General features: G+C 36.8%; 1 protein-coding gene across 2 annotated transcripts in view; it reads left to right on the forward strand.

Moving 5' to 3' along the window:
- Window positions 1-19,382, forward strand: part of CDK14 (cyclin dependent kinase 14) — a 546,170-nt gene that overhangs the window by 260,123 nt on the left and 266,665 nt on the right. For both annotated transcript variants that reach the window (XM_021689620.1, XM_021689621.1), the window contains 2 exons: window positions 826-888; window positions 18,331-18,454. In XM_021689620.1, the coding sequence (XP_021545295.1) occupies window positions 826-888; window positions 18,331-18,454 (187 nt within the window). The remainder of the gene's footprint in view (window positions 1-825; window positions 889-18,330; window positions 18,455-19,382) is intronic.

The following is a 19,382-nucleotide window of genomic DNA, read 5'->3' on the forward strand; positions in this document are numbered from 1 at the left end:
CAATTGTGGGCAAATTGAACTTGAGATAATTAAAAGAATAACAGCATAAGATATATTTAGAGATCTTCCTTTTTAGTTATATATTGTGATGAGCACAGGGTGTTGTATGTAAGTGTTGAATCACTAAATTGTATACCTGAAACTAATATTACACTGTATGTTAACTAACTGGAATTTAAATAAAAACCTAATAAATAAAACCTGTATCTGGATAATAGTCATCCTAATTTATAATTTTGAAAGTATTTCTATTAATTTATAAAGTATATTTTGCCAAATACATTCAGGAGTTCTGGAAACTTATTAAATTATTTTTTATAGTTATGAGAAATTTAAATAAATCCAATGATTAACTTTTCTACAATGATATATTTGTAGCATTTTCGTCTCATATAAAAAAATAATCATAACTTGCATTTGCACTTTGAAAAATACAAGATAATTGCAGTTTAATTGGTTTAGTGTGTGTATGTATGTGTGTTGGTTTAATTTTTTTTAAGTTATGGTACATATATTTATAGTTAAGTTATTTTTTAAATATATTTTCAGTGATTAGGAAATTAGGCACTTAAAAAATCATGGACATGAATTCCATCTAATACACAGATATGTTTAATATAAAACAGCGTAGAGATAAAGATAATGATTCAGTTGTGGTTAAAAATGATAGGGCGGAGAAGCATTCAACTAAATACACTAAAAAATCCACCCACTTGTCTTATATTGCTTTGTTCAGAAGGCAATGGTGACTTTGAAGTAGAAAAATATTGATTCATCATGTTATAGCCAGAGGGATGTTAATACATTTTCCCTTTTTTCTTCTAGCACACTGATTTATGTCAGTACATGGACAAGCACCCTGGGGGGCTGCATCCAGATAATGTGAAGGTAGGAAAAGATCTTTTTAAGCTGAGGGTTAGCATTCTTCATGTGTATTTTTTTAGTCGAAGTCTAATCTCTCTACCATAACTTAAAAAAAAAATGTTGTGTAAAGAGAGTGATATTGAAATGAACCATGGTTATTGCTTTGTTTAGTGATTGGAAGCTGTGTTTAAGTATTAAGTATTTTCACTGGAATATTATTGTTTAGAACTTATTCTATTTTTGTTTCATGGAGAAACAATTTGCTAATAATAAGTGAGATCCACTGGAATACTACTGTAACACTGTTTTTAAGAAAAGAGAGTCTCAGGTAGCTCTACCTTGGACCTTCATACTAAAGTGCCACTAAGTTTTAATATAAAATATTATGATCCAAAACAATGTTATAGTGAGTTCTCAGTGTATATTTTTTCATTTGTATGTACAAACAGATAAAAATAGTTTCCTACTGCTCTCTTTCATTTCTTTTACTACAAATTGGATTACTATGTGTCAAAAGAACTAAGTTTTTCTAAGATTTGACCCAGCAGCCATCTTGGAAATTGTCTCAAAATTTCACACTTCGAACAGGAGACTCTTTCTTAACATATGTGAGCAAGTCAGAAGATACCAGAGTTATATCTGAAAGTTTAAGGATGTGCTCACATTTTATCATTCAAATGACTACATTCATGATCCTGAGAATCAACTGAGTACTGTGGATGTATGTGAAGTAGAATTGTGCCCATTTCTTCCCATTCGTTATCTATCTACACCACTCTCTCCAAGAGACACCTTCTTTCTTTTGTACCTTTCCCCTTGCTTGTAAAGGTGTATGTGCTCATCTGCTATTTTGTGTGTGTTTATTTTGCTCTATAAAATCAATATATATTATTGTATGGCATTTAAAAAAATATCATGGATATCCTTTAAAATCAATACATGACTGTGTAGTTTAATTTTCCTAATAACTGCATATGAGTCCATAGTATGAATGAACTGTAATTTTCAACTGTTTTCTTATTCATGGATCTTACGTTGTTTCTAGAATGTTGTTATTCTAAATTATTCTAGAGTAAATAGTAGTTTAAAACCTTTACATTCTTACTTCTTTTGTATATCAGTTAATGGATTTTCTTTATTAAGAGACATAACTTCAGTTTTAATGAATTTGACTGGAACATTTGCCCATGAGGTTTTGAATTCTAGAAGGACTATTTTCCTCTACTTTCACAAGCATCGACTATAACCAATCATTTTAATTTTTGCCATTCTGATGAGCAAAAATGGAATATCTTTTATGTTAGTGTTTCCTTGACTGCTAGTAATACTAGTATCTTTTTCACATGTTTCTTGACCATTTGTAATTATTTTGCCTGTTCTTATATATTGTCCATTTTTCTATTATTTATTTTCTTATTTTAATAAGTTGCAGATGCTTATTAATATTTGTGGCATTAATAATGAGGATTGTCATGATGGCCAGTTATGTTGTATAATTTTAAAATGCATGAACTTGTAACAGCTCTGAAAAAACATTGTTTAGATAAATAATAGTATCAATATGTTTCATATAGCTCTTTTTTTGCTGTGCACTTTTTCTTTTGTTTTGTTTTATTCATAGATATCTTTTAAATTTTTTGACTATTCATTTTTCTTCAAAATCAGTATCCATTGACATAGACAGTTTTTTTAGTAGTTAGATTGGGGAAGAAATTTTGACAGATGGTTAAGATGTGCTTTATTAATCTTGCCATGTTTAAGTCCAACTCCAAACATTAATATCATAACATGAGCATAATTTTTTCTTTTTTTTTCCTAAACATTAAAACATTTCAAGTTGTCTCATTTACACATTAAATGTTCTCTTCTTAGGGTTGATTGGGTTCAAAACCAACAGTACAGTACATCCATACTCCTGTTTCCTACCTTAATCCTAGGGATCTGTGGAGAACCCAGGGGGAACCCAGGGGTCTGTTAGCCTCACTGAACATCAGCAGCTACTCTGAGCAAACTTTTATTTCCTGACTTCCAAGTTCAGTGACAGGATTGAGATTAAAGACCTGACTGAACCTTTTCAAAGAGTGGCTCAGTTGCTTAAGCATCCAACTCTTGATTTCAGCTCAGGTCATGATCTCAGGGTTGTGAGACTGGGCCCCGCATCAGGTTCCGTGCTCGGCTCAGAGTCTGCTTGAGGCTCTCTCCCTCTCTTCCTCTCTTCCTCTGCCCCTCTCCCTGTTCTCACACTCTTGCACTAAATAAATAAATAAATAAATAAATAAATAAATAATCTTAAGGGAAAAAAGGAGCCATGGCATCACTGGATTTTTATTGTCCTTGCTTGGTTTTCTCACCAGCCTCTGTGTGTCATTAGTTGTGGGCAAGTATTGGTGGAAAATTTTGTTGGTGATACAAAGAAAAGAGCTTTTTCCACAAAGCATCGTTGTGTTCACCATCCTCAGGCCACTGTCACTGATGATTTTTGTGGCACTTTTAAGTTCTGCTTCTTCCGTGCCATTTTCTTCTTCTTTTATCTTCTCGTGGTTATGAGGAGATTGATCTCTGTATTGTGGTTTTTCAAGAACTAGTCTGTACTTCCTCGAAATCATGTTTCAGTAGCTCTTCCCCAAGTTTTGCAAGTTTTTCTCTCATTCCATGGTCCTCCATTGTACTTCAGATACCTAGTGTTTGCTCCCTGTTCCCAGCCCTTGTAGTGCTGTGTCAGTAAACATGGTTTCTAGTTAGCCACACCTGAGGTGTGGTGAGAAACTTAATGGTGAATGTGTTCTTCATTCAGCGTAGAAATAATGTCAAAAATTAGATGCAACACCCACGGTGAGTCTGGATATTAGTCATATAGAGCAGGATTTATACCCACTCAGAAGTGGTTTGATGTGGTCACAGACTGATGCTCTACTACATTTTTGCCTTTAAAAGAGCATGATACGATTTACCTCTTCTTATGCCTTTTTGAATAACTGAAAGTCAGCAAAACGTATCGATATATGGTATTCCTTTACCCATCGCTGTTGAAATCTTGGCTCCTTGAGGATTTGCCAAAGTGTACTGGATAGTCTCAGTACTTCTTAAGAGTACAAGAAACCTCAGTAGTCCTTGAAAGGTCTTTAAATATGGCTCCATGGCAGAGTCATCTGCAAAGCTTTATATATATATATTCTCTGTTCTCATCTTCCAGAATCAGAATCAGATTTCAAAATCCCTTTAAGAAGGGAATGGTGGGCATTTGCTCAGACCCGGGGTTGAGAGCTCAGGGTGCCTCCCATGACCCACAGTGTCCCCTCGCTCTCCCTGTGACCCTGATGGCTTTAACCCCGCAGGACATGTATGCTTGCTAGCTATCCTGGCCTGTTTCCCTCTCACAACCTTACAGCCTGCCTTCCCCCATGGCTCCTCACTCTGCCAGTGAGGTGGTCACAGTGGGCAGGGGCTGGGTGGGTGGGTGCAATAGGGAAGAGCATGAGAGACAGGGTCTGGCCTGTGGTGCTTCAAGAAACAGGTGTCAGACCTGTTTCTACCTCACAGTAGAAAATTGTAAGCATCTTTTGTGGGTAATCTGACCAGTCCAAGAGACCAGAAGAATCCAGGTGACTCTACAGTGAAGACCCCCTTTGACAAATAAGTAGCTTGGAGGAAGCAAAGTTGCGTGCATTAATTAGAGAAAATAGGAAAGAAAACTTCCAAAAATCATCAATATTCTCCAAGAGGTATAAGAATAATGGTATATCTATAAAAGAAGAATGATAGGCTATTTTTAAGAAGAGGAACTTAGTGAACAGAAAGTTGCTTTAGAAATTAAAAATATGATGACAGAAATAAAAATTAACAAAAAGGGTGGATGGTAAAGTTGAAGAAGTATGCCAGAAAATAGAGTATAAAACACGAATCTAAAAATGAAAAAGAAAATATCAAAAAAAATTAGGGGTCCAGTCCAGGGTATCCAACATCTGAATAATTGGAGAAAATAGACAGGAGGGAATCATTAAAGTAATAGTCATTAAACTACACTATTTCCAGCTGTGAATGATGTGAATTTCAAGATGAATAGGGTCCATTAAATGCCCATAACATTTAATGAAAATAGACTGACAAAACTTATTTATTGCAAAATTTCAGAAGAGTGGTTTCAAAGAAAAATACTACAGAAGGAAACGGCTTTATTGCAATGGACCAAAATCACAGTGGCATTAGGTATTTCAAGAGCGACATCAGAAGGGAGACAGCAGTGGGGTAGTGGTTTGATGGTTCAGATTTCAGACTATTCTTCTGGGGTGCCTGGCTGGCTCAGTTGATAGAGCATGTGACTCTTGACCTCAGGATTGTGAGTTCAAGCCCCATTGTGGGTGTAGAGCTTACTTAAAAATAAATAAAATTATTCTCTCAACCTAGTATGCTATACAAAGTATCAAGTAAACCTGAGGGGAAAATAATTATTTTCAGATGTTCAAGGAGTTGAAAATTATGCCCGCCCTAGCATCCTTTCTCAGGAAGCTACTCAAGGATGTACTCCACTAGAACTCGGGTATAAACCAAGGCAGAGAAGACAAAGAAACCAGGTAACAGAGACTAGCCCAGGACAGAGATGCAAGAGATTTTCAGAACAATGTTGAAAAGAGTCCCAGGATGACAGTTATGCATCAGGTTGGGACAGTAATCCACTGGTCCAATGATTAGAGCAGGTCAGAAGTTGCCAGGAGAGATTTCCAAGAGAGGAAATTGTTAGGTAGAACACCTAACATGTTTGAGCAGATTTCCAAGATGGGAAAAGAGTTTGGCGTTGAATTAGCAGTAACTACAAAGAAAACTAAATGAAGGAAAACAAGCCAGTAAACAAAAGAACTAGATCATCACTAACACCAGGAAAAACAAATTATTGTGCAGGGGGAAGAAAAGTATTCATAGTAAACGTGATGGCTCAGGTCACAATCGTAATATTTAAACATTAATGTTGGTATAATTAAAAAAGAAAAACACCTCTTTAAATGAGCCTGCTGTAACCAAGCAAGCTCCTTCCAGGATTAGCATCCTAGAAAGGGCTTTTTGACTCTTTGTCCAATGTTCTTTTCCCTACACCGCATGATTAATACATTAAATTACTGTAATTAGCTTATTATTTGATTTTATATGCACTCAGTCACATAGGTTTGTCATCATTTTCATATTGAAGATAATACTTATACCTTCTCTGAGGGAGTGGGAAGTTAAAAAATAGAATGCAGCTTGTTAATGCCTGTGTTTTGGCATCTGAATTGCAGTGCACGGAAGCAGACGGCCCTTATTACCATGTTGGTTTCCATGGGAGGCCACTCACCTAATTATGCGCTGGCTTTTCTTCACCTGCTTAGACACAATGCACTCCTCCAGGGTTACATTCAGGATCTGCACTGCAGGTGAAATTATTCTCAAAGAAGTCTGACTATGATAGTGACAGATGTCCCACGGGTATTTCTATTTGATGTATTAACGTATTTTTTTTTATGTGGTGATATTTATTGTCACCTAAATCTATGAATGCAAAATGAAGAGCATAAGAATAATATTTTCTAAGTTAACAGCTGTTCATAATGCTGAGCTAGATGTTAATTAAAAAAAAAAAAACAGTTGAGCTAAAATAAGACCTTGTAATGCTTCTCTGTAAATTTAAGGAGATGTGAAAACCAGGTGAGATAAACTATTATGTTGAAAAGAGCATGTTCTGTAATAACTCCAAAGCTCCGTGTTTGCCTAAATAGCTCGTAGATCATTAAATGATTGCAATGTCATAAATACTGAATATTCATTATGTTGAACAGAAGGAAAGTACAGTGATCAAATCCTTTTGCTTCTAAATGTGGCAATTTCGACTTGTAGTTTCATTATTGGGCAGCAAGACAGTATATGTGAAACGTTTATCTTGGATTCTAAAAATGTACATATTTTTATTTACATTTCATATATCCTTGTTTATGGTAATAATATGGGATGTCTTGTCAACTAAAGTTGTTCTTTAGTGTGACTCATCTCAAGCATTACAAAGATGATGTATCATTGAAAAATGGAGGGGGGAGAAAGAACAACTGGAATGGTACATAACTTGTGATTTCATAACAAAGCATGGGATATTCTACAGTGATTTTATACTATATCCTTAGCAAAACATCTGTTAAGTTTTATCTTGCTTGATGTATATTCCTTGTAAGTACTGGAATAAACTCATAACAAAAATTGTCAATGTTAACTAAATTTCTAGAATCACTGTGCTTTCTCAGTATGACATTGTGAAATAAATATTCACTATTAACTAATGGTTTGTTTCTTAGCATAGTATCAATTTTAGACAAATGGGTAATTTTAGCAGTTAATTACTTAGAGGGCAATTTAAAATCTCAATCAAAAGCCTGAGGACATTGTCCTTGTTATAAATATTTATGATGATTAAAGGTATAGCAACCAATTGCTAGAACATAATTGGTATGTCAGAAACTGGTTAGAATTTTGCGGGGAGGGTAGTTAATTTTTTCCCCCTTTAAGCCATTCACTCTGAATTTTATTAGGTTTTGGCTATCATAGTTGAGTTGAATGCAGGACTTGTATTCTTCAATTTATAACTCTCAGTGATTTACAGATTGATCATTGAGGTAAAGGAAATGACCATAACAGTCTAAATTTTGTCCTTCCAGTGTTTTATGTGTTCTTTAAAAATTAATAATCATGAGAGACTGAAAATTAAGGTTCATGAAAAAAAGATTAATTGCTGCTGTCTCCAGCTAATATCTAGAAATGTAGATGCGTGAATTTTAATATCATGACGACATTGGATCCTCCTTTGTTTTTCTGTAATATACCTTCATTTCCATGTTATCCTAATGGCTCTTCTAGAAGATTCCTTGCAAAAATGCATTTGCAGTTTTTTAACGCAACTGTTTTGGGATAACCCAAAATAACCAAAGTAATTGTGAATACTGTGCCTTAGTCTCTGAAATATCTGAAATCCAACTGGCATAAAGCTGAGTTTCATTTTTGCATTTCAATATCTATATTAATTAAAAAGATATGAGGATTATTATGCTTGAAAAATCGCTATTTTTCTTTCATAGTCCAGGGAACAGGCAGGTGTATAACAGACAGAATAATGTTATGCCAAATTAAGATTGTCTTATACAGATGGCACGGAGAATTGATTCCTAAATGAGACTTTCTAATGTTTAGATAGAAAATCAGGTAACACCTGATTTTCTCCATACTCTGCTTTAGAACTCTCATTTAGCTGGTAATGATTTCCTACTATGCGTTACTGTGAATATATAGACTTTTCTCATTCTGTATTTTGGGAAATATGATTATTTCATGAAGCTATTAAAGAGTGCTTTAGTCTCAGCACCTGTCCAGGTTTCTTTTGAACATTTTTATCCTATTTTTATTGTAACAAAATAATCTTCCATATCTAGAAAGTGAAGGATTAACAATCAAAGAAACAATAAAAGAAAGTGAAACTCCATGTGTTGATTCATATTGTGCTGGACATTCAGAAGGGGTCTCAGTAGTGAATTTCTGGTGAAGCTGTGGGGCCGCTTTCAGTTGTTCAGATCATGTCTTTTGTATCTTTGGCATCATCTGCGGATCTGCTTGTCACAATCTGGATCAGACAAAGGAATCAAGGCAGCTAATTAAATGGCAGACTCTTTCTTAGGAGTACTTTAAAGCCTAGATTGAAAAGAAATCACCCCAAAGATTGATGAAATATGGTCATTGGAAGTATGCCATACGATATTTTGTAAGATGGAAGATAATTGTAAGATGAAATTACCCAGCCTGGGGAGTACCCAATGAGAGTACATCCTCCTGGGTTTTAATCTTCAAGCCATTCACCTTGCTTCTCTCTCATTTAAGATGGATCCTGCACTTGACCCCTTTGTTTGTATGTTTTCCAAGACAAACATGAGGATCCAGGAAGGAAATCAGCCTGAGTAATAAAGTTATGTAAACACTACCGAGGATTTTTCTGATTTTTGGACCGGTACAGCCTTCGTGTGACTAGCCAGTACATCGCGTAGCTATTTTGTCATTAATGTATCCGTTCCTATTATTTGAGACCTCTCTGAGAGGATAGAAAGAGAGCTTTGTTGATCATTATATCCAAATTCAAAGTGTTTCCTGCATTCCGTTTGAAATTTTTCTGTGTTATAGCTTATACATATGAGCTTTCTCTAAGACCCTTAGACTCAAGATTTATCACCTGTGTCAATTTTTCAGTGTGCATCTCTCTCTCTCCTTTTTAATTGTAATTTTATTGTGTTTTTATCTGGAAGCCTGTACCTCTCACTCCCCTTCACCCATTTTGCCCATATCGCCACTCCACTCCCTTCTGGTCACCACCAATTTCCTGTTTATGGGTCTGTTTCTGCTTTTTGTTTGTTTGCTTGTTTGTTTTTAGATTCCACATGTAAGTGGAATCAGATGGTATTTGTCTTTCTCTGACTGACTTATTTCACTTAGCGTAATGCCCTCTAGGTCCATCCGTGTTGTCACAAATGGCAAGATCTCATTTTTTATGGCTGAGTAATATTCCTGTGTGTGTGTGCGCACGCGTGCACGTGTGCATGCTCCATCTCTTCTTTATCCCTTCATCTGTCAGTGGTCCCTTGGGTTGCTTCCATATCCTGGCTACTGTAAATAATGCTGCAGTAAACATAGGGGTGCATATATCTTTTTGAATTAGTATTTTCATTTTCTTTGCATAAATACCCAGTAGTGGAATTATTGGATTATATGATATTTGTATTTTTAATTTTTTCAGGACTCTCCATACTGTTTTCCATAGTGGTTCCATCAATTTGCATTCCCATCAACAGTGCAGAAGGGTTCCTTTTTCTCCAGTTCTCGCCAACATTTGTTACCTCTTGTCTTTTTGATTCTAGTCATTCTGACAGGTGTGAGGTGATATCTCCTTGTGGTTTTGATTTGCATTTCCCTTACAACGAATGATGTTGGACATCTTCTCCTGTGTTTTTGACCATCTGGATATTTTCTTTTTTTAAAGATTTTATTCATTAATTTGACAGAGAGAGAGAGAGAACAAGTAGGTAGAGAGGCAGGCAGAGGGAGAGGGAGAAGCAGGCTTCCCGCTGAGCAGGGAGCCCGATGCGGGGCTCGATCCCAGGACCCTGGAATCATGACCTGAGCCGAAGGCAGCAGCTTAACCGACTGAGCCACCCAGGCGCTCCAGCATCTGGATATTTTCTTTTGAAAAATGTCTCTTCAAGTCCTCTGCCGATTTTTTAATTGGGTTGATTGGGGTTTTTTTGGTGATGTATAAGTTCTATATATATTTTGAATATTAACTCTTAATCAGATATATCATTTGCAAATATTATCTTTCATTTCAGTAGGTTGCCTTTTTGTTTTGTTGATGCTTTCCTTCGCTGTGCAGAAGCTTTTTATTTTGGTGTGGTCCCAGTAGTTTATTTTTGCTTTTTTTCCCTTGCCTGAGGAGACGTGTCTAGAAAAATGTGTCTGTAGCCAATGTCAAAGAAATTACTGCCTGTGTGTTCTCTTCGAGGAGTTCTATCATTTCAGGTCTCACATTTAGGCCTTTAATCCATTTTGAGTTTATTTTTGTATATGGCGTAAGGAAGTAGTCCAGCTTCATTCTTTTGCAAGTAACTGTCCAGGTTTTCCAGCACCATTTATTGAAGACACTGTCTTTTTTCCATTGTATACTTTTGCCTCTTTTATCATAGATTAATTGACCATATAAGCATAGGTTTACTTCTGGGCTATCTCTCTCTCTTTTTAAAAAAGTTTTATTAGTCTTGTCAGTTGATATTAAGACACTTCATGTTGATTAGTGTCTAAGATGTTACTTAAAGCAATAAAACCATTTTAAACTTCATTTATTACTTATCGTTGTGTGTAAAAAAAGAATGACCCTTTAGTTAGGGGAGAGTAGCATACACGCACAAATGAAGTTGAGAAAAATTTGTATTTCATGCTATTTCTTTTAGTTTTATAAAGTGCGTATCAATCAGGTCAGTTGTGTAACCCTGAACTATATGGACAAAGAGAAACCTGATAACAACAGGTCTTAAGAAGATTATATTATTTGAATTCTTTGAAACAACTGTTTCAGTTTTTCTCTTGGAAAATAATGTTCGGTAACTATTTAAGGCCAATAGCTTAAGTTTGACCATTTTGTTTCTACTTAGCTAGGGAATATTTCTTTTTTTTTTTTTTTTAAAGATTTTATTTATTTATTTGAGAGAGAGAGAATGAGAGACAGAGAGCACGAGAGGGAAGAGGGTCAGAGGGAGAAGCAGGCTCCCCACCGAGCAGGGAGCCCGATGCGGGACTCGATCCCGGGACTCCAGGATCATGACCTGAGCCGAAGGCAGTCGCTTAACCAACTGAGCCACCCAGGCGCCCTAGCTAGGGAATATTTCTAATACTAATTTTAGGCTGTTAACCAACTTTATTAAAGGGAAAATTCTCATCCTCAGTACTACCAACTTGCTTCATCATATACACAAACCCTCATAACTTGGAAACCTACTTACTGTATTAGAGCTTCTTTCAAGGAATTTGACAAAACAAAGATCTGTCTTTCAAACCCCATTTGACTCCCTGTAAGCATCCCAGCTCTGGTTCCCATGGTTTCAATCTGCTGCTTAAGGTGGATGTCTCTCTGTACCTTGCTTGGTATCTACCATTGCACTGAGGCCAGAAGAGAGGGCAGAATGGAAGGCCAACTTCCCTGGTATACTCAAAGATCACAGAAAGTATGCAAGATCTTTCCCACAAGAGCTTGCCCAAATACCTGAAATTCTCATTTTTGGAGTTATTCCTCTCCAGAAAATTATCATCTTTAGGAATAAGATATTCATGTGTAAATATCTCAGAGAATGTAAATTAAATAATTGTTATATTATCTGGAAATGATAAAATGTTATTTATCTCAGGACCTTGAGGGAGTGGAACAAAGAAGAAGAAAATTGAATGGAAGATCTCAAAAAGGATAAAAAGTAGCAAGACAAATTACCCCTGGAACTCAGATTTTCCAGGAACTACACCTATCTGTAGTATGTGGCAAAAAAAGTATACCTCTACAACCTGATGGCTGGACATGGATATTTGTGTCTTACCCATCCCAGTAGCACACTTCACACTGTCAAGGATGTCCAAAGTGACACGTAAATTATACCATAATATTGAATATCTGGGGTTTTGTTTCTGTCTCCTTTACATCTCCATATGACAAGCTAAGCATTCTTTCCAAAAAATTTAAGACATGAAACTGCAATGATGCTTTGTAAAATAGGAACTGTTTGACATGAATTCTGTACATTGTATTTGCAATTAGGATTTGGTATTTGCATTACGTACTTGCACATTTGAAACTCACCTAAATGGAATGAATCATGATGAATCATAACTGTGGCCTTTAAAAATTTCAGAAAACCTAATATTGTAATGATACCATTATCTGATGTATATTGTAAAATATTTTGACATTTCTCAGATATTTTGGGGTCTCAAAGTTTCTAATTATTTTCCATCTCCAGAAAGTTTGATGTCTGGGTAATTTCATGTTTGCACAGCCTATGGGTTTTTAAACAATACAATGGTAAACAAGGAACATATTATTTGAAGTATTTATGACCCATGTACAACTTTGGTTTATTTGCCACTGTCATATTTTCTAGCCTTAGATTCACACCATGTATAGCTACTTCAATCAAATAGTACATGTACTTTTTAAAAAAAAGTCAAACAGTGCACCAGCAGTACTTTGATTACTGGGTGTCAGAGCAAGACAAAGATGGGTTCAAGTATTAGTAGTACCTCTTACTTGCTGTGTGGCCCTTTGGCCGATTCATTTTACTCCTCTGAGCCGTTGTTTCTTTATCTGTGAAATAGGGGTAATAGCATCTATCTGGCAGAGGTGTTGGGAGGATTAAATTATCTAAATGAGTGTAAAACACTAGCACAATGTCTGTCATCGTAAGCACTTAGTAAATGGCAGTTATTATAGCTCTTTTATTTATGAGTCCCTTTCATTTCTGTTATTCAAACAATTATGAAATGATAGCATTACAAGGCGAATGACTATTAAAGGTATCTAAGACTCAATCAGTCATTTTCAAGATGGGAAATTTAAGATCCAGAGATGGTAAACTTGGCTCCCAGGGGGCACAAAAGTACACTAAATGTCTTTGTAAGAATTGGTTATATACCAGAAGGCATGGGGTCCATTGCTAATAGCTCTAATAAGCCTCCTGTAAGCCCTGAGAGATTCTAGACATTGCTTTTCATCATATGAAAATCCATATGATGTTCCTGTGCTTAGTCTCATATGAAGTGGAACCACACATATTAAATAATTCATGCATTTCAGACCATCCATAGAACCCAGTGACTCTGAACACTGATCACACATCTATAGACTTTGAAAGGGAGGGGAATATAAATCTTGTTGTTTACTGCAAGTACCAATAATTCTTCTGAGTAATAAAACATATTGAGTCCAACAATGTGTGCCTTTTACCCACTTAAAAAATTTTGATAAAAGGCCTTATCTTGATTTTTTTTTATCTACTTAAAACCTAAGAAGTTTCATAAGGGAATAGATAAAGTATTAAAGGCTATCCCCAAGAAGTATATAGCATGGCACTGAGAATACGAGCTGTTTCCTGCCAGGGATGACAAGACAACTGGGCTATAGATAGATCTGCTGCTGGCAAAAATGTTCTGTTCATCAGATTATTGCTATTTAAGGCATTTTCCCATTGGGATTTGTACTGCAGAAAGTGAACGTATTCAAACTAGAGTATAAATCCTCAGTGATTATATTGAAGAATTTGGAGGAATCTCCTTTTATAAAGTTGAAGAGAATATCCTGAGATGACAACGTATTTTTAGGAAGACCTTATGGCTACTATAGTAGAAAGATGGAAAGAGAGTTTCACATCTGTTGATAATATTTATCAACTTCAGTACCTAAAGCCATGTTATTAATTTCTGAGAGGATTTTAAATAGCAAAAACAAATTCAGGAATCATATACTCATTACATAATATACTAATTGAGACTTTTACAAACTTGGGTTCACTTAGTAAAAGCACTTTCATTATATTGGGTATATATCTGTGTTCATCCATGCATTTATCAAGCATCAGCTGCATTTAAGATGATGAGATATAATGGGAAGTTCACAAGCGCTGTGTAATGGATGAATGACTTTGAGTAAGTTTCTTGTGCATTTAGAGCTTAGTTCTCTTGTTTAAAAGAAAAGAAAAAGTACAGGATGATTGATGGAAAGGATTAAATGATACATGTAAGAGTACTCAGAACAGCTTTTAAATTAGAGTAAACCTTCAGTTGGTATCAGTCCCCCCTCTTTTCAGTTGCTGAGATTCTATCAATATGTACCAAATTTTATTAGCAAGTACCAAAGATGATTTGTACTTCTTTTCTGTGCATGTGGCCCCTCTTTGGTGGTCCTTCTTGTCTTCACACTGTCCCTCTGGTTTTCAAAAAGATCAAGTGTAGGCTATTGTGTGGTGATTTATACAACCAAGTGGAGTGCCTTTCTCAAAATTTATATGGGAAAGTTAGGTATTTGCCTGCTTATCTAACAGAAGAGATTCCCAAGACGTGAGTTCTCAAGACATTTCCAAAGACTGTTCCATTCTATTTAACTTAGCATGTCCACTGCTTCCTTACAGCCTCCCCCAGCTAGCAGTGCATATTCTGTTAAGCACATTAAAATATTATTGCTAAAACACCAGCTTTTCTAATGTGTTTAGTGAAGTGTACTGTTGTCCCCCTGCCACCATTACGGTTATGATGATGAGTTGGTAGGTTTCTAGTTTTATACACTGTCTTTTCATTTATTTGGGTTTTTCTTCTTAATTTATCTCGTGACCTGCTTGCTTGGTCATTTGAATATTTTCCCTCAGGGTAGCAAGAGGTCTGGCATACAACACATCATTTCACCTTGTGCATCTAGTGACTGTTCAATTTGATTTCCTATTAAAATTTTACATGTGATGACTGACCAGATTGCTATGATTTATCCCTTCCATGGGCTGCTCTTCATCTTATGGTAGGATCCGTTCTTTTTTTTTTCTTTTAGTTGGCGCCTCCTCCTCTGTGCCTCCAGTGCACTCAGTTTGTGTTGCTGTTACAGTGCAGCCTTCTCGAAGTGGTAGCCATCTGCTTGTGTGTCTCTCATACCCAGTGAGCTGTGAGCTTCTGGAGTCCAGGGACTCCATCTAATACCTTATTTATCTTTGCATCCCTCGTGCAGACAGCACCTAGCATGGCACACGGCTGGCACTTAATAAATCCCGAGTGAATTTATTCTATGGAGATTTGTTCTGACTTATCTTTGTGCATTGCTCAAAGAGCTAAAAGTTGTCTGGGGGGCTAGCACCATGTTTGGGGCTGTATTTGTCATGTCTGGGCCTCGTTTGGCATGTACACAATTGTAATTGGAGTGTGTGGTTGCCTCCTTCCCTGACACCAATTTTCTTAATCTCCTTTAATATGATACCCTCTTTGAATAGCTTCTGCATTAGCATGAGGATTATATATTTTCACTCATTAGTAAAGGTATTAAAAGAAGAGCCCTTTGGGACTGCCTGATTTACCCACTTCTACCCTTAGTGTTTGGAAAATCCCATGGCATTGTTTCCTCTCTGTTATTTTTGTATCTGCTTCATCCAGATGCTTCTAAATTCAGCTCAGTAATCACAGTACTGGTATAGGAGTGTCAACTGTGTGTCCGGGTTAGGAAGATGGCCAGGGCACGCCGCCTGTGAGAGGCAGGATGATACATATGTGGTAGACATATGCAGAGGCTGCCCCTGGAGCACTGCGGGGAGCACCTCACGCACACCTGTTGAGGGAGTGAAGGCCTGGGGAGGTGGTCGCGGTGGGCTCCAGAGAAGAGTGGTTCTTGAGGTGAGACCTAAGAAATAACCTGAAGAATCACAGGTAATGGGGGGAGGAGGCTTTTTTATCAGAAAAGAGGCAAGAATAAAGGTAAAGGCTTGAAGAGCACTGTGTTCGGAGCGTGGGGGTGGGTGAGATTGCGTGAAGTCAGGGAGCGGAGGGCGATGAAGCCTGAGCCCGGAAGACTGTGGTATTATATGCCCAGACTTGATCCTGTCAGTTGGAGGAAGCAGCTTCTGTGTCAACATTTGGACCACTTGTGTTGATTTCTGGCCAAGATTCCTATAGTGAGGTAGGTGGTCAAGACCATGGACTTTGGAATCGAACTGCCTGGGTTTGAGTCCTGGCTCTGCCACTTAATTGCTGTACAACGTGGAGAAATTTTGTGCTTCGTTTCCTCATCGTGAATACAGAGATTATAGTAGTACCTCTTTCATTAAAATCGTTACAGAGATTAAGTGGGGCTGCATTCGCGATGCATCCACAGAATGGCAGTTGGCACTTGCTGTCCCTGAAACTAAAACTCATAAGTCTCTGGTAGGCCCCAAAGGTCAGTTAGCTCCTTGCAGAAGGCTAGACTTTCTTTTTAAAGTCAGTTTATTTTTTGAAATCGAGTTTGTTATGTGGTCTGCTTTTGCCTTTTGTTTTTAAGCTTTTGAAAACACAAAGTAGCTTTATTGGCTCACTTTCTCCCTTCTAAACTGGAGGAATATGGATTTTCTTAGAAACTGTAAGCTTTAGGCTTCAGGATGGAGGGGGTATTAGGAGTAAAGAATGAAGCTGGATGGTGGCAATGGTGTTGTCTTTCCATCTGCCACACAGGAAGGATCGAGAGGAGGAGTCTACAGAGATGTTTGCTTCCTGAGGTTCTTGAGCCACTAATTTAATCTAGGCTAACATAGAACAGACTTTTCCTTTCTGATGCTTAGATTCTGGAAATAATGACCCCAGGCTTTCACTGCTCCGTAGCACAGCATCACATACAAAGATTTTGAAATGAATTTATCTTACTGTGATTTCAAGGTATCCACCCTGTAAAAAGTTTACCTGGCTTGTATAGCCCCCCGTTCATCGGAAGATATTCCAGAAATGCTAGCTTCAGTGCCCTCAAGGAGTTGCCAATCTCTTCCATTTAAATATTCTGGAATCCTTATATCATCAATCTTTGACAACTGACTCATTTCAAATTTCCCTAAAACTGCTTTTTGTCACTAGCTAATTATATAGACTAGAATACCGATGGCAGTTAAAACACTTGTTTTTATTTTTGTTTTAAAAGATTGACTTCTAGGAGTGCCTGGGTGGCTCAATCTGTTAAATGTCTCTCTTCAGCTCAGGTCATGATCTCAGGGTCCTGGGATCAAGACCCACATCAGCTCCCTGCTCAGGGGCGAGTCTGCTTCTCCTTCTTCCTCTCCCTCTGTGGTATCTCTCACTCTCATTCTCTTGCAAACAAATAAATAAAATCTTTAAAAAAAACCTAAAAGATTAATTTCTAAAAACTAGACATTCTTAGGATTATTTTGCGAAGTAAATTGTTTTAAAAAAGTTCCTTTTTCGGGACACCTGGGTGGCTCAGTCAGTTGTGTTCGACTCTTGACTTCAGCTCAGGTCTCCATCTCAGGGTCGTGAGCTCAAGCCCCACATTGGGATCCGCTCTGGGCATGGGCCTACTCTAAAATAAAATAAAATAAAATGTTTCCTTTTTCATAAACAGAATATTGGAAACCCTCGCAAATCACATTGTTATGATCAAAATAGAAATATTTGATATGATCCAATATGAAAATAAACACATAAGGCCATCAGTCACTTCCTAAAATTATTTCTTATGAAAGTATTACTCTTAAATTCTTGGTTTCTCTATTTTCTGTTTCCTTTCGGGTGGGTCTGCTTTGTAATCAGTGAAGGTGCTTGTCTGTCTTTAGGCAATAGCTAATCTCTTTGGCCATATGTGCAAAAGCAGTATAATTACAATGTAGTATTAATTGGGCCATGGGACTGTTTTGTTTTAATTATTGAAATCATCTTATCTTTCCATTCCTTAAAGCATGTTAATGGGTGAATCACTGGATAACATGTTTATGTCATTTCTATGGAATTAAATATGTGCACATTTACATAAACTTGGTAAAAAAAATTCTGCTTCCTTTGATAATGTTACAGATAGATTTTTTTTCTGCGTCTCAAGCATCACTAGAAGCCTGAGGAAATCAGATATTATAAAGAATTGATTCTTTACATTCTGCCTAATTTATAGAGTGCAGATTGGATTATAGATTTCTGGCTGAGGAAGGTATCATTCTGGGTTGACATAATAAGTTGGTAGAAAATTTTAGATTTACTTGTTAATGAACCAGGGATTTCCATACCTTTAATGCACATTCTCTTTAAATGATTTGGGTAGGAAATTTAGTGATGGGTACCCATTTTTACCAAATACAAGTGCTTGGCGACTGTATGTAGAAACTGGCATTTATCTGTGTTCAGATTTTAACTTTTGTCTCCCTATTTTTTCAGTTGTTTTTATTTCAGTTGCTGCGAGGGCTGTCTTACATCCACCAGCGTTATATTTTGCACAGAGACCTGAAACCACAGAACCTTCTGATCAGTGACACGGGGGAGTTAAAGCTGGCAGATTTCGGTAGGAAAGCAGTTAATTACCAGTCTATTTTGTCACACTGTGAGAATGCCAGGCAGATGGTGACACTGCATTTGTTTAGGTTTGCTTCTTCTATCATTGTCGATCATGGGTAACATTTTTTTGAGGCTTGAAGGAAATTTTTTTTTTAATGATCAACATCATGCTTTGTGGATTTATTAAAAATTCACACTGCTTGTTAGAGTCTTGAATAATCATAAGCACAAATCAGATGTCATATATTTCTAAAGGAAAAGTCCAATTTTGAGCATGAAATATATTGAAGGAAATCTAAATTTTTTCACCTTTTACTAATAATGCAAAATGTCAAACCTATTCCAAAGTGGAAGGATAGGTGTAAGGAACCCTCATTACCCATCACCCAGCTTCCACAGTTATCAATCTGTTGTCAGACTTGAAGAAACCTGAATTTAAGCCTCTGAACTTTTGGGGGGCATCACAAAATATATTCAATGGTACATATTGCCCTGTGGTTTTAATAACTTAGAAATCTAGGGCCAGGGTTAAGTTTTCCAGAAATGACTGTTTCAAGACTTCTCAATAACTATACAAAAGTAGACACTGATTCCAATTTAAAAGTTGTGGTTTTCAGTCATTGTAAGTCATCCCTTCCTTAAAGTTTTGAGGTTGGCCTCTTCCAGCTTAGAAGCTTTCCTCCAGACTCTGTGTTGAGTCCACAAAGGGGAGCAGAATTGTATCTTCGCTGCTAGCTCTCCTCCCCTCATCAACTGTGACATTCCTGCTTCACCCTGGCTCTGTCACAGCAGAGAGGGTGCTGAGTCGATTCCCAGCACCAGGGGATGCTGATGGCAGCATGATATGTTGACATTGCATTGCCTCAATTATTTTCGAATACATATTCCGATTAGAAATTTGTTCCATTAAGAGTGGAATAGAAATATTACCCTTG

This window comes from Neomonachus schauinslandi, chromosome 12 (assembly GCF_002201575.2).
Source record: "Neomonachus schauinslandi chromosome 12, ASM220157v2, whole genome shotgun sequence".
In the NCBI taxonomy this organism is placed as follows: domain Eukaryota; kingdom Metazoa; phylum Chordata; class Mammalia; order Carnivora; family Phocidae; genus Neomonachus; species Neomonachus schauinslandi.